Source organism: Stenella coeruleoalba, assembly GCF_951394435.1.
Source record: "Stenella coeruleoalba genome assembly, chromosome: 12".
Classification (NCBI taxonomy): Eukaryota; Metazoa; Chordata; class Mammalia; order Artiodactyla; family Delphinidae; genus Stenella; species Stenella coeruleoalba.
Genome location: NC_137158.1, coordinates 39,880,327 through 39,903,075, shown reverse-complemented (window position 1 = coordinate 39,903,075; position 22,749 = coordinate 39,880,327). Strand labels below are relative to the sequence as shown.

At 39.5% G+C, this 22,749-nt stretch overlaps 2 protein-coding genes across 4 annotated transcripts in view; one reads left to right on the top strand and one right to left on the bottom strand.

Moving 5' to 3' along the window:
• The window catches only part of NR2E1 (nuclear receptor subfamily 2 group E member 1), a gene marked incomplete at its 5' end in the record, with an annotated part of 105,230 nt that extends 90,473 nt beyond the window's left edge, over positions 1 to 14,757 (bottom strand). The window contains 2 exons of the mRNA XM_079939600.1: positions 14,610 to 14,667; positions 14,746 to 14,757. Coding sequence (XP_079795726.1) covers positions 14,610 to 14,667; positions 14,746 to 14,757 — 70 coding nt within the window. The remainder of the gene's footprint in view (positions 1 to 14,609; positions 14,668 to 14,745) is intronic.
• Positions 14,758 to 15,001: 244 nt separating this feature from the next.
• The window catches only part of OSTM1 (osteoclastogenesis associated transmembrane protein 1), a 51,743-nt gene continuing 43,995 nt past the window's right edge, over positions 15,002 to 22,749 (top strand). For all 3 annotated transcript variants that reach the window (XR_013830888.1, XR_013830889.1, XM_079939807.1), the window contains exon 1: positions 15,002 to 15,484. Coding sequence is in view for 1 of the 3 variants with exons in the window: in XM_079939807.1 (XP_079795933.1) it covers positions 15,080 to 15,484 (405 nt within the window). In the remaining 2 variants the exon portion in view is untranslated. The remainder of the gene's footprint in view (positions 15,485 to 22,749) is intronic.

Sequence of the window (22,749 nt, the reverse complement as noted above, 5' to 3'; positions counted from 1 at the left end):
ATTTCATGTATCATTACCAACTAAGGATTGGCATGCAAGTTGAGTAAAGGTAAATCTCTTAAACTACTAGCATAAGTATAAACAAGTATAATCACTTTAGGAGAACAATTTGGAAGTAGGCAATAATATTTAAATAACTTCTAGGTTTTTAGAAACTCTTGCTTATGTACTCAAAGAGACACATGCAAAGATACTCATTACCTTGTGACTCATTGTCACTTCATTAGTAACACCAAAAAAAAAAAAAAAGGAAACAAATGTCCATTAATAGGAAAATGAATGAGTAGAATTTTCAGTAAAATGTGGTAATCCATAGATTGAATATTGAATAGTGGTTAAAAGGAACTAAATAGATCAATATGAATAGATGTCAAAAATACAATATTGATGGGGCTTCCCTGGTGGCGCAGTGGTTGAGAGTCCGCCTGCTGGTGCAGGGGACACGGGTTCGTGCCCCGGTCCGGGAAGATCCCACATGCTGCGGAGCGGCTAGGCCCGTGAGCCATGGCCGCTGAGCCTGCGCGTATGGAGCCTGTGCTCCGCAACGGGAGAGGCCACAACAGTGAGAGGCCCGCATACCGCAAAAAAAATAAAAATAAAAAAATAATAATATTGAGATGAAAAAAGCAAGATGCATAATGATTCACACATTATGAAACCATTTTTGTAAACTGAAAACATATGTAACATTGTACATATTTATATATATAAAATATTCATTGATAGATACTTATACAAAAATATATAAAAATTAGATGGAAAGATACACACTAGCTAGCCCCTAAGATGGCCCCCAATGAATCCTGCCTCCTAGACTTCATGCTCTGTTATAATTTCCTCCCCTTGAGTTTGGCCTGGGCTTAGTGACTTGCTTGTAATGAAAAGAGTGATAGAAGGTCACTTCCAAGATGAGGTATAAAAAACTGTGACTTCTCCTTTGTTGGCTCTGGTTCTTCTAGCTTTGATGAAGCAAGTTTCATATTGTGAGCTGCTCTTGTAGCAAAGAACTGAGGACAGCCACTAGCCAAGAGGCAGGAAGGAACTGAAGCCCTCAGTACAACAGTCCTCAAGGAACTGAATCCTGCCAACAACCACTGAGTGAACTTGGAAGTGGATTCTGCCCCAGTTGAACCTGGAGATGACTGCAGCTCCAGGTGACACTTTGACTGAGGCCTTGTGAAAGATCCTGAGCCTGAGGATCCAGCTAAACCGCACGGATTCATGACACACAGAAACTGTGAGATAATAAATGGTGTTGTTTTAAGTCACCAACTTTTGGGGTAATTTGTTATGCAGTAATAGATACTAATACTCACACCAAATTATGAGGGTTACAGCCTGGACGGGGGAGGAACGAGTAGGAGGGAATGGGATTAGAGGAAAAACAAAGGAGAATTTTAAAAATTACTTTTATAAAAATGACTTTAAACAAACACTACAAAATGTTATTTGTTAAAATCTGGGTAGCAGATACATGGGTGTTTGGTACATCATTGTGTTTTTCTGTATTTTCTTTATATCTCAAAGAAGAATAAATGGCCAATCCCAGACTATCAAAAAACCTAGGGCTGAGATGCTATCTTCCAGCTCTCTGGATATCAGAAATACACCTTTTGTTTTCAACTTCAGCTCCACAAAGTTGTTGGAGCCTTTCTTGGTGTATTTTTTAAGTTATTGCTTCATTTATTCTCTATAGCCCTGTTTGTAGGAGATAATGGAAAAGAGAGTGAGCCCATTTAAATTCTAAATTCGAAATCACCAGATTTCAGGAATGATGACTCTATAGACAGGAGGAATTAAAAATGGAAGGGGCATTGATTTATTTTTGAAAATTATTTCATGCTACATTGAAAATTCAAATTACCCAAGCACATGCCAAAGAGGTGTAATGAGACAAATGTAATTATCCTACAATTCAGACAAAACTCCTGTTCTGTGAGAAAGCAGCATTGGGCTACTTACACTTTTGGTCCTTTCTTCTTCTGACCATAAGATAAACCAACTTTAAAAATGTTTATTTCACAAGGATATATTAAATTGGTATATGATAAAGTAGCAACTATATTAATGGATGTGTCATTTTCATTACATTTGCTACCTACTCACTGCTCCTCATGCATTCTGGTGATTTTCTATAACTAATTATATATATTTAAATCATATGGGCCTATAAAAAAGATATTATTTGTGATAATTTAATAATCATGCAACTTCAAATGTTAGGCTTTACTTTTAAGGATCATTTCCACGTTTTATTCCTTTTCTTTGGATTAGCCAGCCATTTTATGAGGGCCATCTTGTGTTCCTCTTGTAGAAAATCCAGTGTATCAGTGTTTCTTTCAATTCATAATGAATGGTACAATTAAGATTTAATTAGAAGCACACTAGTACAGGAATTGAAAGCTACTCTGAACCTGTAAATGAAACGTCACACTTTAAAATTTTTCACATGTTGCAACCCAGCCTCTCCAAAAAGCTGCCATATGTAAACTTAATTTGAGATGGAGCTTTTTAAAATAACATGATTGCTTGTTACACTGAACCTCTTTCTTGTCATGTGCTCACCAAAAAAGCTCATTTTATCTAAAGAAAGACTCACAGATGCTTCAAGGAAGAAAAGGGGAATTTTCACTACATTTGTTTTAAAAAGAACATCCTGTACAAGTATTTAAGGGTGAGGAGAAGACCTTATACTCATTAATGCATGTCCTACCTACTTCTCCTCCCTGCTTTTCATAGCTTTACAAAGAAGCACATTTGGGAAGTGATTTGTCCATCATATATGAATCAATTTTGAATAAATATGTAGCTTTATATTTATTTATTTTTTGTAGCTTTATATTTAAAACAATGCTTTAGAAAACTAATATTTCCTGTTAGAATTTGTGTCTTCAATACTGCTTTAAATCCCATTAACTTCTTTTCAAACTTAGATGTATCATTTCTAAGACTGAAGTAGAGGGTACATTTAAAGATGATGTTGCAATTATGGGTTTTCTCATTTTAATTGGGATTAATTAATTTTCTGAAAGGTAGAATGGAATAGCCACTTAGTGTAGAGGTTTGAGTCTTGGTGAGGTGAGAGAGATGAGTTCAAGGCTGCTGAAAATACCCTACTGATATGTTTTGGCTATAGGAAGAGGAATGGCTTTGTTCCAAAGTGGATTTCAGGCAACTATATGTATAACTGCCTAGGGCTTAAAGGGCTACAAGTAGAGAATTAGTGTCTTAGAAATTTTTCCTATCCGTTTTATTGTTACATCTGGGTCCAGAGGACCTAATCACGGGATGAAGCAGAGAAATAACCAAGTGCTTATGATCATTATGGAGATGAGGACTTGCAGGAAATCCTAAACATCCAAGGTCTTGATATTCACAGGATGATCTAGAATTCATGTTCTAAAGGGAGAGCATTTCTGAAAACAACTTATTACCCACAGGTCTCTGTCATTAAGGCATGGTAGTATCCTAATCAATATACCTTCTAATAATGGGGTAGATGATATTTTAATATCTTTTAAGAGGAAAGTAGAAGGATTTTCCAGAGATCATTATTTTAGAGAGCTGGCTAATTATCTCATGTTTATAGATCTCCAGGAAAGATGACTTTAGTAATCTTGAGCTTTAAATTTCTCTTTCTACAGTCTTTATATTATAAACAGAATAATAGCAGCCATATATACATTTATTAAAATCACATTTCTCCCAGGATGGAATTCATTTACCCAGAATTTATTTAACCAATCACTGTATATGTATATATCAATATTGATATCTGTATCTATGTATTAAACCAGAGCTTAAGATCAGCATGGAAAAACAGACTTGCTGCCCTGACTTGATATAATTCCATTCTAAAACAGAGAAACTTGATGTTTTAGGTAGCTTTGTGTCAGGTAAGTATATGATTTCCTTTTGACTTTATGAAATAGTGCAAATAGCTTATGGATCTTCAATTCTTCCCTTACAGACTCCTAGATGTCTAGGGATCTCAGGCTGGAACCCACTGGTTTACAGGACAAAAACAACTGAGTCACTGCTTGTCCATTATGGTCATTTCAGGGACTATGATAACTGAGTTGAATCTCTGCAAAGCTGACCTGGATAATTAACATACATTTGAATTTGAAGATGGCTCAAAATCCAGGAATAAATTTGCTACAGTCAATTAAATCTCTTTGTGTAAGAATCGTTCAAATAATGAGCTATATTTTTAAAAAACATACTTATGGTATATATTGAAGTGACCCCCAAAAGCCCAATTGCCTCAAAATTCCTCCTTTTACCTAACATACCTTAATACCATCCACTTCCTTTTCCACAGCATGGACTCCAGTAGGCTACTGTTTAAGATCAATTTTCCATGAGGAGGGCCTTACAGTAGATACCTATTAAGTGTGCCATCCAGCCTCCCTTCTCTGCAAACTTCTCCCTTTCCCTTTCATCTTCATGGTCACAGGATAGCCTCCAAGCAGCCATGGGTATAAATTATGAACCCTAATTTTTGTCCTGGCTACAGTTTGGGCTGAACAGAGATTCATCCTTGGAAAACTTCAAATTGAGAGTAAAAGATCTGGTCTTTGCCTAGGTTTAAATCTTTAATGCATGAGATATAAAAACTGGAGTTTGTTCAGCCATATTTTCTACCATGAAGACTGGGTAAAGAGATACATAAAGTGGGCAAAGACAGAGAGAGTGTCTGGTGCATAGTTTCAGTCCCATCCTGAGACATGGCCTTGGTTTGATCCTTATATATTTTCCACTTTTTGCTTAAGTTAACTTGAGTTGGGTTTTGTTTCTTGAAATCAAAAGAGACCCAACAGACAAACTGTCTTGATGGAAGCCTATTGTCAAGTCCCACAGTCACATTATTGCCTCTATCAGATCAGCCAGTAGTTATTCTCAAATGCACAGAGAATCTCTGTCTCTGAAGATCTAGGAATACAAGCCAGGTACCCAGGAGAGTCAAAATGATATCTTAGTTCACATCTGACAAGTCCAAGATTGACTGATTGATTTGCTGTAAAACCAAGTAATTATTTTAAATAGTTGCCATACCCTTTGAAATGTTAGCAGACTAACAAAGGGAACACAGATAGGCAACTATCTCCTCCATGGTACTCAGAAAAGCAGAACAGTTGTTTTTGTGTGGGTAACTTATTTCTCTAATTTTGGAGAGAAAAAAAAATGACCCAGTCCATAGTTTTATTATTCAAATACAGAAAGCATAGTTTTCCATTCTTCATACAAAGCTGAGGTGGACGCAGCTGGAAATAACTGAATAATTAAAATATCAATCAGAACAGGGGAGATTAAGTGACTTTACTTGAATAGAGCAATTGGGCAGAATTAGAATTGGAAGGAAAATAAAATAGTTTACGAAAGAGGGAAAGCAAACAATTTAACATTGGCTGGATCTTCAAGTAACGGATGACAACAAGTGGTACTTGCTCCAAATGCTGTCATAGGTAAACTGAAGAACATCCATTTCTCTGAGACATGGACATTCATACATTTTACCTTGTTTGTAACATTTGCTTCCTCCTGCTTCTGTTGCCATGTACACAGTGAGTATGACTTAACTTTCAAAGAATACTTAAATTATGATATTTAAAAAGGCATACTGTATAGAAATAGCACCTTATTTATTTCTCTAGCTATGTACCCCAGGAAATCTAATAATGGATAACAAACAATAAATAATAAAACATACTTTGAAACTGCCAAGAGATACATAAAATCTATAGTATATGGTTATTAATAAGAATTGAATAATTAACAAGATTTTTAAAATAGTGCAATCACCTTTCTATTTATAATTAGGTATCTGTATTAGTCAGGGTTCTCCAGAGAAGTGGAACCAACAGGAGATATAATATAGATATAGATATATAGATATACATGGGGAGGAGGGAGGGATATTTATTATGAGAAATTGCCTCACATGGTTATGGAGGCTGAGAAGTCCTAAGATCTGTAGTGGGTATAGTTACTGATGTATAGTTACAGTCTGTGTCTGAAGGCCTAAGAACCAGGAGAGCCGATGGTGTAACTTCCAATCTGAAAGCTGGCAGGCTCAAGACCCAAGAAGAGCTAATGTTGCAGTTAAAGTCCAAAGGCAGGGAAAAAAGTCAATGTCCTAGCTCAAAGCAGTGAGGCAGGAGGAGTTTCCTCATACTCAACCCTTTTGTTCTCTTTAGGTCTCTGCCTGATTGGATAAGGCTACCCACATTAGGGAGAGCAATCTGCATTACTCACTGTGCTCATTCAAATGTTGGCTTACCCAAAAACACCATCACAGACACAACCTGAATAATGTTTGACTAAATGCTGGACACCCCATGGCCCAGTCAAGTTGACACATAAAATTAACCATCACAAATCCACCCCTTGTAAACTTGGCACCCATGTGCATCTCCTTAAAACAAGCTTAATCTCTAAATAAAGACAATAACAAGGTCATAATTCTACCCACCGTGATACAACTATACTGCATATGGCCAGAAACACACTAACCACTTCCACAGAAGAGGAGGTAATGTCCTGGAATGGTGTTTACTCTTTTCCTTGATATCCCATAACTTAAATTCTACGATGTAAAATTAACGATACTTAAATACTATGACATAAAGCCAATATATCTTATTTTATATGATAAAGGAATAAGAGAGGGAAGAAAACAAAGATATTTGAGATACACACATACATACTCATAACAAAATAAGCAAGAGTACTCATGACAATTACGTCCTCATTTCTATAACTAGTTATGTGGTCACAGCTGGTATTTATAACTACCTTCTTCCACTACCAATTTTGTATTCCTTTTGTCTTCAGCACTTCAGCTGATCATGGTTCTTTACCTGGTGGAGTGACCCAAATCTTCATTCCTGAAGGGTCTGGGACATCAGTAGTCCTGCCTGGATTGGGCTGTTGTATTTTTCCATTGGCCTTAATCACAGGGCATGGTGATACTAAGGGATCTCCTATATTCCAGACATACTCTTCCTTACCTCCATCGTGAAGCAGTAGTCCAAGTCCCCCTTGGTAGTCAGGATCAGTCACCCCAGCCAACACAGAAATTTCCTTCTTTGCTTACTGATTAAAATGCATGAGGAGCCCAGTGTGGTCAGGCAGCAGTTTTAACTTCCAGTTCAATGGAATCATTATGTCTCCTGGTGGAAGCATTCCACCTTTTGGAACTAAGACCTCTAAGCTAGCAAAACATAAGGCCACATAGACAGGAAGCAAAAATTTTGCTGCTAAGTCACTAGGGGTGATAGTTAGTGGTGACACTCCCATTTCTACCCCTTGAGTCCTGGACCTGTGAATCCTAGCAATGGGAGAAACAGCATCATGTATTAGGTATCTAATTAACAACCAGATTTTCCTGTTATATTAGGACATGGATTCGGCGATCAGAATTTGGTCACTGATAATGTACAAATACTGAACACACATATTAATGTGTATCTCTATTCATTTCTTTATTGAGCAGATATTTATTTAAAATATATTGATACAAACATGAAGTCCTAATAAGATTCATCTGTTAGAAATATACATTTACAATCAGATAGTCTGTCAGGTAAATGTAATTAAACTTCACTGTTTTAAAAATATCTTCTAATGCAGAGGCTATAAAATACTCTATTTAGGAGTAGGAGATTTGGAAATGAGATTGGCCACCAGAGTGAATACATGAGACTCTCTGCAAAGTGTCATGAATGAACAACATGATTTGTGTTCCACGTGTTCAGGTCATTTTAGTCATGCATGCAAAGTTTACGGACATTAGGAGTTAACTTATTGCATTTTTGCATATTAAAGAATTAGGAAAATAGAAGTATAAGTTTCCACTGATATATTAATGGAAAAAGCATTTAAAGCAGATGTGAATTTGCATTACATAAGTTCAGTGTAGCAAATGTACTGAGTACCTATTAAGGCCAGGTACTTCTGAGTATACAAATATAAATAGGACACAGTTCACATTCTCCATGAGGTTATCATCTCATGGGAGTGGGGGGTGGTGAATAAGAGACACATTCTAATTACTTTAACGAAGAGTGAGGTAAAACAGGGGAAACTGCCATTTAAGATAGCAAGTTGAATGCATGATTAGATCTGCTTCTTCCTGAAATCTCACCAAAATGACAGTAAAAGAATTTTTTTTAAAAGACACACAAGGACATAGACAACAGGAGGGAAGAAAACAAAATAAGAATATTGGAAGCTGGAAAGCAGATGGACTAATGATAACTGACTTAGCAGAACCAGGAAAATTAAATCCTAAGCCTGCAGTGGGAGGGAAAAAAAAAGCAAGTGAATTACATTATAGAACTCTCAAATAACCCAGGAAGTGGGGGACCTCAGGTATGTCTGAAAATGTAGGTGGAGGAGCTAAAAAGAAGATGATGTTTGAAAGTTTGTTTACAATACCCTCCCTGCAACTCTGTCTCACTCTGATTCCATCAGAATACCGCTGAAGTTCTGATCTCCGGAGAAAGTGAAACAGAGGGAGTCTGGACCACGAGGCACAAGCATATTTGAGGGCAGGAGTGTTTTACTAAAAATAGGGTAATTAAATAAAGGTTTACTAACAGAGTGCAAAGACTGAGTCTTTTTCCATTGCTAGGATCTCAGAATGCTGGCAGCCAGATAGCATATTGGCAAGTCTTCTCTGAAGAGCGTGATCTGCACAAGAGAAAAGATCTAAAATATTTATGTTTTCAGTTCTTTGTTTTGGGTGACCATTCTGTGCATTGTAAGATGTTTAGTAGTCCTGGTCTCTACACACTAGATACCAGCAACACTCCTCCCCCTGTTGTAACAACCAAAAATGTCTCTAAACACTGCCAATGTCCGCAGTGGAGGAGGATAAATTGTCCCCAGTTGATAACTACTGGCCTATAGTGATCCCTACAGTCAAAAAGCCCTTTCCATGAACTTCCATTCAGCTTTGTAGTGCCTCTCTCTTAAATATAAGTAGAAAGAGCCAAAGTTCACCAGAAATCCAAGGAAAAATGAAAAAAGCAGCTTGGAGGAACCAGGCTATGAGGAAGAAGAAAACTTTAAAGAGAGCATATAGCATCTACAAAAAAAGAACTACTGGAAATTAAAAATGTAGCAGCAGAAATGAAAACTTAGAAGAAGCACTGGAAAACAAAGGTAATGAAATCTCCAGAAAGTAGGGTTAAAAGACACAGAAATGGAAAAATAGGAGAGGACATAGAAGATGAGAAAATTAAAGTAACAGCCTAGGGGGACTATATTAGGAAGCAGCTTAAGTTGTTATAACAAGGAGACTCCAATATATAGTGGCTTAAATAGCAAAGAAGTTTATTTCTCTGTAGCCTAGGGTAGGTAAATGGCTCTGCTTTATGACCAGCTGGCTCTGTCATGCCAAACATGTTACATCCATATCAATCCCTGTAGCCAGGGCTGCTGTTTCAGTTGTTAACATTCCCTAACTAGCAAGAAGGAGGTCAATAAAAGTCAAAACTTAAAGATATGACTCATAAGGTACATGTATCACTTCTGTTCACATCTAGCTGCAAGGGAGGCTGGGGGATGTAGTCCTGCCTATGCCGTCAAAACTCAGGAGAGAGTTATTAAAAGGAAGAAGAGGATGGATATTGAAGGAAGTTGAGCAATTTCCTCAATAAAGTCTAACATCCAAATAGAAAGAGATCCAAAGAGAGAGAACCAGAGAAAATAGTGGGGAGAAAATCAGCAAATAAATATATATTAAGATGATTAGGTTTTCCTGGGGTAAAAAGCAATCCCTAAATCTTAGTAGCTTATAAAAACAAAGGTTTATTTCTCATTCAAGTTGCACGTCCATCACAAGTCAGTCAGCTGGGAGTTCTGTTCCATGCTTTCTCACTTAGGCCAACAGAATTTCCATCATTTAGAAAAGTGTTAGTCATTGTGATGGCAGGTGGGTGGGACCCCTGGTGAATCATACACTCATCTCTAAAGCTTCCACCTGTCATTCTTGCTCACATTTTACGGGCCAAATTAAGTCAAATGGCTAACCTAACTTCAAGTCAGGACAAACTTCAAGGGCACAGCAAAATGCAATCCTATTACGTGCACAGGAGAAACACTGGAAATATTTAGTGAAAAATATTAATGACTACCACAGCTCACCTAAATAACTGGTTCACTTTCCTCCTTGCAGGCAATATACACTCATTCCCCCTCCATGGGAAACAGCTCCAAAGTCCCATGTTGTCATTGTATAAAGCTCAAAGTCTAGACTTTTGGGCTTCCCTGGTGGCGCAGTGGTTGAGAGTCTGCCTGCCGATGCAGGGGACGTGGGTTCGTGCCCCAGTCCAGGAAGATCCCACATGCCGCGGAGCGGCTGGACCTGTGAGCCATGGCCGCTGAGCCTGCGCGTCCGGAGCCTGTGCTCCACAACGGGAGAGGCCACAACAGTGAGAGGCCCGTGTACCGCAAACAAAAACAAAAACAAAAAACTATGATGAAAGTTATGTCATTCTTCTCAGAAAGATATACATACATACAAAATTCCATGAAAAAGTTTCGTAGGATTCACAAATGCCCTGAACTCACTGATAGCTGACAAGTGAAGAAACTATCTTTTCATTTTTATTAATTTTTTGAGTAAGAATAATATTCACATGGAACAAAAATTTAAAATAAAGTTTACAATGAACAGTCTCTCTTCTAGCCCTGTTCCCATACTACTCAATTCAATTCCTCTTCTATCAAAGTGACCACACTTAGTGTATCCTTCTGGAGACAGTCTATGCATATGTATGCATGAGGATTAAAAATTCTTTTTCTTGACACTTTCTTTTTTTCTATTTAATTTATGTTGGCAATTGTTCCACATTGGGTACATAAGACGTCAAATGCACAGAATTCTATTGCATTGCTGTACCCTAATTTTTTTACAATGTATTTTAAATTTTGAAACAATTTCAAGCTTACAAAAAAGTTGGAAGCACAGTACAAATCATTTCTTTCCAGAACCAACTGAAAGTAAGTTGCTGAATCAAAACGACAATGAGATATCACCTCACACTGGTCAGAATGGCTACCATTAAAAAATCTAAAAATGATAAATGCTGGAGAGGGTGTGGAGAAAAGAGAACCCTCTTACACTGTTGGTGGGAATGTAAATTGGTGCAGCCACTATGGAAAAAAGTATGGAGGTTCCTTAAAAAATGAAAAATAGAGCTACCATATGATCCAGCCATCCCACTCCTGGGCATATATCCAGAAAAGATGAAAAACTCTAATTTGAAAAGGTACATGCACCCCAATGTTCACAGCAGCACTATTTACAATAGCCAAGACATGGAAGCAACCTAAGCGTCCACTGACAGATGAATGGCTAAAGAAGATGTGGTACATATATACAATGGAATACTACTCAGCCATAAAAAGAATGAAATATTGCCATTTGCAGCAACATGGATGTACCTAGAGAACATCATACTAAGTGAAGTAAGTCAGACAAAGACAAATATTATATGATATCACTTACATGTGGAATCTAAAAAATAATACAAATGAATGTATATACAAAGCATAAACAGACTCACAGACAGAAAACAAACTTACGGTTACCAAAGGGGAAAGGGAGGGGGAGAGGGATAAATTAGGAGTATGGGATTAATAGATACACACTACTGTATGTAAAATAGATAAGCAACAAGGATTTACTGTATAATAGGGGAAAATATTCAATATCTTGTAATAACCTATAATGGAAAATAATCTGAAAAAAAAATATGACTGAATCACTTTGCTGTACACCTGAAACTGACACAATATTGTAAATCAATTATACCTCAAAAAAAAAGTAAGTTGCTGACCTGATGTCCTATCACCCCTGAATGCTTTCCTGTGTATTTTATATTTACAAATAAAAACATTCTCCAGGGCTTCCCTGGTGGCGCAGTGGTTGGGAGTCCGCCTACCGATGCAGGGGACACGGGTTCGTGCCCGGTCTGGGAGGATCCCGCGTGCCGCGGAGCGGCTGGGCCGGTGAGCCATGGGTGCTGGGCCTGCGCGTCCGGAGCCTGTGCTCCGCAGCGGGAGAGGCCACAGCAGTGAGAGGCCCGCGTATCGCAAAAAAAAAAAAAAAAAATTCTCTTGCATAACCACAATACAATTATAAAAATCAGGAAATTAACATTATACATTACTACCTTCTAATTCTCAGATCCCATTCAAATTTCGCTAGTTGTCTGAATAATGTCCTTTATGTCAGGTGCAATTCCTCAATCTTTTCTTGACTCTTGTAGACATAACACTATAGATTATAGGCTAGATATTTTGCAGAATGAAACAACTTGATTTATCTGATGTTTTCTCATGATTAGAATCAGGTTATGCATCTTTGGTAGGAATATAAGAGAATTGGTGCTATGTTCTTCTAAATGCATTCTATCAGGTGGCATACAATTTCTATTTGTCCCATTATGATGACGTTCATGTTGATCATTTGATTAATGTGGGATCTGACAGACTTCTCCACTGTAAATTTACTCATTTTTTCCATTTATAATTAATACATTTTTTAGCAGATGACTTTGAATAGATGTAAATATTTTAATCCCCATGAAACATTCAGCTTATTCATTTATTTAAATATATCACTATAGGTTCATGGTTTCCTGTTTTATTCAATGGTTTACGACCCATTAACCATCATTATTTATTTTGATGCTCATATTGTTCCAGATTTGGCCAGTGGGAGCCTAGTTAAGCTGGCTTCTGTGTGTTCTTGACACATCCCCATCATTCTCTCAGCACTTCCTTACTTTCTGGTACAAAATGATGATCCAGGCTAAACTGCTGCTTTTCCAACCCCAGTGGTAGAATTGGCTATTCCTCCAAGGATTCTTGATTCCTTTTAGTGGGGAATGACATTTAGAAGCCACAATCTATTTCTGTATGTATTTGCAGCCACTAATAATACATACATTGCTAATTCTAATCCAACACTACAGAGTTCATTCTACTTTTCTCCCTTTTCATATTTGTAACTCCCTTCTTGGACAATGAGAAACCAGACTCCCATTATCCTTAATATATTTACCTATTTGATCAATCCTTCTGAAGGTAAGCAAACTCCCAGTCACTGCTGTACCCTCCCTTACAGGGAAACCCTTCTTACCCAACTCAGGATCCAATACCCTGCATCAGGATACCCCCACCCCCACCCTGGTCATGTCTTCCTCGTCTTCCCTGTGCTCTGACACCCCTCTCTGGGCCTCTGACACCCCCACCCCACCAAGCATGGATGCCAACCTTACGCTACTTGATCTAACGGCTTTAGGATGGAATTGCTCCAGGAAGGGAAGTTTGAAATTGAGCGGTTTGTCCAGGATTTTCCAGGTTTTTGCATTGGATGCAGGTTTGTGCTGCATGCACTCTAGGAACTCCTTCAGTCCTAAGGAAACCTGGACATTAGCCACCGCAGTAAAATAAGTTGTCTTCATTTTCTCAAATGTCATCCTATAACTTTTAGGTCTTTCTACATGTTAGAATTACCATTCTTTAAGAGTTCTTTAGGAACCATTATGAGTAAATTATTAAACCTCCGTGGAAAGTAATATAGCACAATCAACAACATCACAAATACACATACTCTCTGACCCAGCAAGTCTACTGCTAGGAATTTATCTTAAACATATACCAACCTTGTATAGATATGATTATTACCTGCAATATTGTTTGTAATAGTAAAAGAATAAAGAGGCATGTTAAAGAAATTATGGGCCTTTTCTCCCTTCCCATTAGGAACACAAAACAATAATCAAACAGACTTAAAAAGGTAACTCTACCAACTCTCAGAAACATAAATTAGCACCATAAGATGAATAGGAATTAGTACAGCCACTCTGCAATTTACAGGGCAAAAACGAAAGCGGGATGACACAAAACAGCCAGGAAATAATTTTTCTACCAAATTTGTTAGCATATGCTTGTCAGAAAACCGTTTTCCAGGTCATTAGCTAAATTCTTTTTACAGCCCAGTAGTGGTATCAGGAAGCTTTTCCGAGTGTCCCCAAAGATTGCCCTGGGCTTGTCAGAAACTGGATAGGAGTTTGAAATTGAGCGGTTTGGCAAGGATTTTCCAGGTTTTTGCACTGGGATACAGGCTTGGGCTGCACCCCAGGAACCCCTTCAGTCGCAAGGAAACCTGGACATTAGCCACCCAAGGACCAGGCTACACAGTGAGAGAACTTAGACCTGCGCTGTCCGACACAGCACCGCTCGCCAGATAGGGCTATTTACATTCACATTAAATACAGTTAAAAATTCAGTTCCCCGGTGGCAGTAGCCACATTACGAGTGTTCCACAGCCGCAAGTGGCTAGTGGCTACTGTATGAGCGCAGATACAGAATCTTTCCATCACCTCAGGAAGTCTATCGGACAGCGCTGACACAGATGAGTTTTTTTTTTTTTAAAAAAAGCTTTAAGCCGCTAGGCTCCACTATCAAAAATAATCAACACACGTCATTACTCTTTCCAAATATTTTGAGGGGGAAAATTATGCTAAGAAATACCAAGTAAAAAAACCTGCAAGGCACGTGCCAGCAGGCTTTCTCAGAGAACTCACTCGTAATTCCCACGGCGGAGGCCGTCCGTCTTTCTGTGGCACATAACTCCTCAGACTTCTAGAACTCAACGAACTCCTAAAGAGGTGGGCAACCGAGGGCAAGACCCCAGAGATTTAACTGCTCAAAGCGGCCGACGCCTATATTCATAGGGCAGGCGAGCCTCAGCTCCGGCCTCCACAGCTGACGCCAACCGGGTCTCGCGCGCCCCTCGGTCAGGCGCTTGCCACAGGCTGGGAGCGCGAAACCGCCCCTGTGTGCGCGCTCCCGCACGCGCGCCGGCCCGCGGCGCGAGAGGCTCTCTGCAGCCAATGGGGCGGGGCGCCGCGCGCCGGAGGCGGGGCCGTGACGCGCGCGCCTCGTGACCCTGCTCGCGGCCTGCGCCCAAGGAAACCGGAAGCGGCAGCTGTCCGCAGCACCGATTAGGGGCGGAGAGGTGGAGGTCTGTACCTTGGGGTTCGTGAACCCCGCGATGGACCCGGACCGGACAGTCGCGCGGCGGAGGTCATCGTTGCTGCTGCTGCGGCTGCTGCTAGTGGCGCTGCTGTGGTCGGGGCTGGCTCTGGGCACCTTCTCCTTGGGCAGCAGTCCCCACCGGGTCCTCCACGACCTCTTGTCGGAGGAGCAGTTGCTGAAGGTGGAGGACTTGTCCCTGGCTCTACTGCAGGGCGGAAGCATGGGGCCACTGTCACTACCCCCAGACTTGCCGGATCTGGATCCCGAGTGCCGGGAGCTGCTGCTGGACTTCGCCAACAGCAGCGCAGAGCTGACCGGGTGTCTAGTGCGCGGCGCCCGGCCGGTGCGCCTCTGTCAGACCTGCTATCCTCTCTTCCAACAGGTCGCCAGCAAGATGGACAACATCAGCCGAGCCGTAGGGGTGGGTAGAAGGCACACCCGGGACCTCTGGCGTGGATTGTTGGAAAGGGAGGAGGATGGAATGATGGTTATCTCGGGGTGGGGGGGGGGTGTTCAGTTTCCCCTTTTGTGAGAAAAAGAGGTTGGATTGGGACTGTGGAGTTAGGGGCATCAGAAAAGTGGGTGGCATTATGGGGCGTGGGGTTTGGATTTTTGCTTCCATGGCTGCTGTTGGGCATCTTTGGGTACATATTTGCAGATAGGTATGACTAGTTTTCTTGGGGCTTCTGCACCCCAACTCTACCTTTCGTCACCTCTTTCCCCCCAGTCTGCCACAGCTTCTTCCCATCTCCACCTGGAGTTCCCAAGAAGGACTCTTTCCTGAAACCCCAGGTGGAGTGGGGAAACTATAGTGTGCTGGTGGTAAGGAGCTTGAGCTCTGTAGCCAGGCATTTTCAGATCCACCACTTTCTAGCAGTTGGACCTTGGATTAATTATCTTGGAGTCTATCTTGGAGTTTCCTCCTCTGTAGAATGGAGAAAAACCGCTGCCAGATGTGACTGTTAAAAAAATAAAAAGAGATAATGCATGAGAGTTCATTTTAGTCATTAATACAGTCTGGAGCCATTCTGCCAAGAGACCAGTTCTCTGCTTATTAGAGGTGTACTCTGGGCAAGTTATATTCTCTGTAACTGTTGTCTCATCTGTAAGATGGGGATGAGAGGAACTCTTAGAAAACTATTACTACACATAGTAACAGTTCTCAGTAAATGGGAACTAAAATTTTACAAAAGGGTAAATCTGCCCTCCACTCTTGGTACTCTTCGAGCTCTTCTGGTCATGTGGTTGGTGCTGTGAGGGTCTTAATTAAAAGAAAGAAAGAGAAAGAAAGGAAGGCAGGGAGGGAGGAAGGAAGACAGGCAGGCACAGACATGTCCTTGTTCCTAAGTACTTTAAAGGGGCTAGCGTAGGAAAGGATTAGTGTCAGGGCTGGTGGGAGTCATGAGGTATGGGCTGGATATGCCTTGTAAAGGAAAAACAGGAGAAATGACTTTGCGATTATGGAGTGGAAAGTTCCTCTTGTACTGGGAGAAAAAGTCTCATGAAAATGTGGTTGGAATTATTTCATAAATCATAGTTGATTTGACAAAATATAAACATATATAGTTGCATCCTACTTTGTCAGCTTGATATTACTTGACATAAATATGTATTTTTTACAAAAATAGGGAACTTATTTGCATTAAATAAATTCTGTGGCGAGTCTCTGTAAAGAGCTACTTTTCAAGGTACTTTAAGTAAATGTAGACCTACATGTAGTATTTTTCAGGCATACTTCTCCTGGGTATAGCAAGGGATATGTGTGTGTGTGTGTGTGTGTGTGTGTATGTATATATATACATATATATATATATATATATATAGTATATCTCACCATGATTTTAAAGTAAAACGCCAAAGACTTGTCCCTGTCAACTACAGCAGGATATGATATGGCATCATATTCTGTTTTAAGCAGTTAGGTGCATTGTTCTGTGGCCAGAATGACCGTGAGTCCTGAAGCAAAGCTTGGATCTTTTGAGGCAGCAAACACATTCCTCATTTGTGTAGTTTCTGTGGAATTAAGAAGAGGTTAAAAAATTACCCCAAACTCTGGTGGCACAGTGATGGGCATCTGTGGGCCAATTATGGGCATATTTGTATATGAATTTCCACATGAATTCCCTACTGCCTACAGGAGGCTTCCCAGTGTGGAGACGGCAGAAACTTGCTTCCTCTGCTTTGTGTCTGATTCTACCAGTGACCTGCACACCCAGCTCGCCTCACTGTTGTGTGAAGGAACGGGGTAAAGAGATAAAAAGAGGCAGAAACCCCTTTCCCCAATCCGTATTTCCTCTCCAACTCATCCTAGATCTTGCCTACCCCCCATCCCCTTTCCTCAGTAGAGCTGGATGTGGTAGCTCAAAAGCATGATTTCTGCAGTTGTGAGGTACTTCGTGGATTTTATAGGCCTTTTCAGATTGGTCTGGGAATTGAACCATTATGTGTAATGATGAACCTATGGAAAATTATGTCTGAGTTTCTTAGGAGTGAACTTAAAGGAATCAGTTGTCCTTTGTGTGTGTGTGGCAGGGAATTGTTTCTGGAGAGTAATGTATTTTCTTTGACTCACATAGACTCAGTCTTTCATTTAAATAAGCTTAATTAGCAAGCACATGCTATTCTTAAATATTGGGCTGGTTAAAGGGTATTTGAAGGAAAAGGAGGGTAAAGTCCAGGCCTTAAACTGTCAGTGTAGTTGGGGAAATAAAAATAAATCTATACTGAGAAAAAGAAAAAGGGAAAAAATCATCAATGTGAGTGTTATAAATTGTACAATAGGATTTTAGAACAAAAGAGTGAAGGAGATGCTGAATTAAAGGAGGGAACAGAGCAAGGTGGGGTTAATCAGAGAATACCTACAAGTGGAATTATGAACAAGACATTCTTTCTCACCTCTTTAGGGTGAATCAATGTCCATGGATTGATTGAGAGAGGAGGGGAGTATAACAAGGAGAAAAAGAATCAAAGGTAGAAATTAGTAAGCTATTTCTGTGGTACAGCAAGCTGATTCATTTAACTGTAATAGAGTTATCTGATGAGAATTCTATTTTCTAGTCACTTCCTCTTGGAATTACTGGGTCAAGGACTAATAATATAAAACTAATATAAAACAAATAATATCATTTTATTATCTCAAGGTAAAGAATACAGTGATTTGTGAAACCTGAATAGTAGAATTGACGGATTCCCTCTTACTTAGAGTCATAGTTTCTTCTTTAATTTAAACTGAAAAGAGATGTAGTTTCATTGAGCTGTTCAGCATCACTAGAGTGGTTGCCAGGTTGCTTTGGCCCCCCAAATTCTGAATTGCTAATCTTCATCTTATTATACTTGGTTTGTTTAAAATTTATATAAGCAGATAGACATATAGATATGTATATATATATTACCTATGATTGGAGGTATGTATCTGGAAGTGTTCAACATAGTTTTAGTGTAGTTTTAGTCTCTTTCATTGGAGATCAGAAAATGTAGTGCTTCTTTTTCACTAAAAAAAAAAATTATTGAGTACCTGTTATGTGCAGGGTAGTGGTAGTAACTAGGCATATAGCTGTGAATGAGCAGAGCTTGTAGTCTGGTAGGGGAAACAGACATTAAACATATTGTTATAAAAGTAATTATTTAATTCAGGTGTGATAAGTGTTGCAGAGAAAAAAATCCCAGATGCCGCCAAAGCATATAACAAGAATGCAGATCTTGAGCATTCAAGATCAGCTGAGAGTAGATAGAAGTGGTCAGTGATTAAAGCTGACACCTAAAATTTGAGAAGGTTGGGGAGGAGAGAGAATGTATACATGTTACGAAGTAGCAGGTGTGAAGACTCTGAATGGGAGTCTGGTATGTTTAAGGACTAGAAAGAACTCAAAGCACCGTGAGCCAGGAGGAGACTAGTGATCTGAGCCTGAGGAAGTGGGCAGGTGCCAGGTCATATTAACTGTAGGGTATTACTAAGGGTTTTAGTCTTTGATTTTAAAGCAGTGTGATATTACTGAAGGGTTTAATTCTGTGAATGATATGATCCGATTTGTACTTTAAAAGGTCATTATGGCTACATGAGAGAAAATGGAGGGGACAGGGACTGGGGAGGGTAGGGGAATAGTATGTGTGGGGAAATGAATTAAGAGACTCTTACAGTGATGTGAGAAATGGTGGCTAGGCCACATGGGGGCCATTGTGACGGGGAGAAATGGATAGATGTCAGAGATATTTAGGAGGTAGAACTGACAAAACTTGGTAGTTAATTGAATATGGAATATGAAGGAAAGGAACGATGATTTCCAGGGTTTTAATAAGAGCAGCTTAGTGAATAGGGTTGCTATTTACTAAGATGGAGGGAGGAACCTGTTTGGTGGGGGAAGATCATGAACTTGATATTGAACTTGTTGATTCTGAGGTGTTTATGAGACATCTAGGTGGAGATATTGCATATGTGGTTGGATGTGTGTGTCTAGAGATGTGGATTGGGGATAATAGGTTTGGGAGTAGTCAGCTTAAAAGTAGTGTTTGAAACCATGGCATGATGAGTTTGAGTAAGAAGTGAGAATACATAAGAACTGCTGGGTTGAAGATTTGGTTAGAAGATAAAATATTGAAAGAGACCAAGAAAGAAGAGTCGGAGAGATTAAGAAAAATCAGGAGAATGTGCTGTCCTATAAATCAGGGAAAAGGGAAGGGGTGGTTATTTGTGTCAAATCCAGCTGAGAGGACCAGAAGTGAATCTATCAACATTGGCATTCTTGGTGCCATAAGAGCCATTTTGAGGGAGCACTTGGGGGTGGGAGTAAGATTAAAGTAGATTAAATAACGAATGGAAGATGAGGAAGTGGGAATAGTGATGTTACACAACTAAAAGTTTGGCCATAAGGAAGAGATAAGAAAGGTCACTAAAGAGGAATGGAGACTCAGGGATTTTCTTTTAATTTCTTTCGGTTCCTTTGTCCCTCCATCCCTCTGTCTCTACTTCCCTTCTTCCTTTCTTAAGATGGGAGAGACCTGAACATGTTCAAATGCTGATAGGAAGAATCCTATAGAGAGAGGGAAGATATAGGAAACAGTGGGAAAGTAAACAAGGTCAGTTTTCCTGAGAAGGCAGAGTAGTTGAGATCTAAGGCATCCACAGAGAGAGAGAGAGATGAGCCTTTGACAGGGGCAGGCACGTTCTGCACTCTAACAGGAGGGTAGAAGGAGAGGTTGGGTGTAGAGGGGTAGGCAGATCAGAGTTTCAGCTTGATGGTCTCTGTTTTCACTGTCAACCAGGAGGCTAGATCTTCACTTGAGAGTAAAGGGTGAGAGGGATATCAGAGTTTCAAGGGAGAGTGGAGAAGATTGCAATAGTGGTGTTAATCAGGGGAGAATGAGCAGACAGGCAAGTGAGGAGTACAGTTTGGGATTATGGATTTATTGTGGAAATAATCTGTCTGGTTGTTTGCATTTAGCCAAATAGGCATGATGAAAGTGTATTGTTGGATTCATTGTGGTTAGGTTTCTGCTAAGTGGTTGTGACAGATTTGAGTTCTAAAAGTTCTAAATATAAGCCAAAGGCCAATGTTTTTTGTCATATGCTAGGTGTTGGGAATACAAAGATATAAGACAAAGTTTCCATCCTTAAGGAACTTTTGTCCAAATAAGGAACCTAGACATATATAGGTGGATATCATGCTTTAAGAAACTGAGCCTCGGAGTGATTAAGTAACTTACCCAAGACCATGCAGTGAAAGAGGCTGGGTTTGAATCCAAAAGGATACTACTGCCTATTTCATAGAGTTGTTACAAGGATTAAGTGAGTTATACATTTAGAGCTTTTAGAACCATTAGGTATTCAAAAGTACATCATCGTTGTTGGGATTATTCATCACTAACCTTCCATTCTCACTGTTGCTACTATCTTCTCATTATACATGAACTATGGAAATAGTCTATTTAGTCTCCTGCTTCACCCTACATATTGTGACATAGACCTATGCTCTGCAAACTCTGCTTTTCATGCCATCTTCCTCAAAAATCTTAAAAAGTTTCCCACTGTGTGACTCTCATAACCCTCAAGACGTTTCATTACCTTGCCCTGACTTCTCCCTCTACTGCCTCTACTTTCATAGAGGTACCTTCCACTGGTCTCCTGAATACTCCCTGAATACTGCATAACCATTCCTACTTTCACCCCTTGATCATTTTATTTACCCCATTTTAAAACCTTCTTCCCTTTCTTAGTATAGGGCTTAGTTCAAATCCTGCTTCCTCCATGAACTCTCCTTATTTCTCCCAACTACTCTGATGTCTTCCTCAACTGAACTGTTCCGCACGTTGACCACTCATACAGGTTATTCTGTATTGATTTTGATTTTGACTTATTTATTTATTTTTATTTTTAATTTTTTCTTTGTACAGCAGGTTCTTATTAGTCATCAATTTTATACACATCAGTGTATACATGTCAATCCCAATCACCCAGTTCATCCCACCACACCCACCCCCCCCGCAGCTTTCCCCCCTTGGTGTCCATACGTTTGTTCTCTATATCTGTGTCTCAATTTCTGCCCTGCAAACCGGTTCATCTGTACCATTTTTCTAGGTTCCACATATATGCGTTAACATACGATATTTGTTTTTCTCTTTCTGACTTACTTCACTCTGTATGACACTCTCTAGATCCATCCACGTATCAACAAATGACCCAGTTTCATTCCTTTTTATGGCTGAGTAATATTCCATTGTATCTATGTGCCACATCTTCTTTATCCATTCTTCTGTTGATGGGCAGTTAGGTTGCTTCCATGACCTGGCTATTGTAAATAGTGCTGCAGTGAACATTGGGGTGCATGTGTCTTTTTGAATTGTGGTTTTCTCTGGGTATATGCCCAGTAGTGGGATTGCTGGATCATATGGTAATTCTATTCTTAGTTTTTTAAGGAACCTCCCTACTGTTCTCCATAGTGGCTGTATCAGTTTATATTCCCATCAACAGTGCAAGAGGGTTCCCTTTTCTCCACACCCTCTCCAGCATTTGTTGTTTGTAGATTTTCTGATGATGCCCATTCTAACTGGTGTGAGGTGATACCTCATTGTAGTTTTGATTTGCATTTCTCTAATAATTAGTGATGTTGAGCAGCTTTTCATGTGCTTCTTGGCCATCTGTATGTCTTCTTTGGAGAAATGTCTATTTAGGTCTTCTGCCCATTTTTGGATTGGGTTGTTTGCTTTTTAATATTGAGCTGCATGAGCTGTTTATATATTTTGCAGATTAATCCTTTGTCCGTTGATTCATTTGCAAATATTTTCTCCCATTCTGAGAGTTGTCTTTTCGTCTTGTTTATGGTTTCCTTTGCTTTGCAAAAGCTTTTAAGTTTCATTAGGTCCCATTTGTTTATTTTTCGTTTTATTTCCATTACTCTAGGAGGTGGATCAAAAAAGATTTTGCTGTGATTTATGTCAAAGAGTGTTCTTCCTATGTTTTCCTCTAAGAGTTTTATAGTGTCCAGTCTTACATTTAGGTCTCAAATCCATTTTGAGTTTATTTTTGTGTATGGTGTTCGGGAGTGTTCTAATTTCATTCTTTTACATGTAGCTGTCCAGTTTTCCCAGCACCACTTATTGAAAATACAATTATTTCCATTGTATATCCTTGCCTCCTTTGTCATAGATTAGTTGACCATAGGTGTGTGGGTTTACCTCTGGGCTTTCTATCTT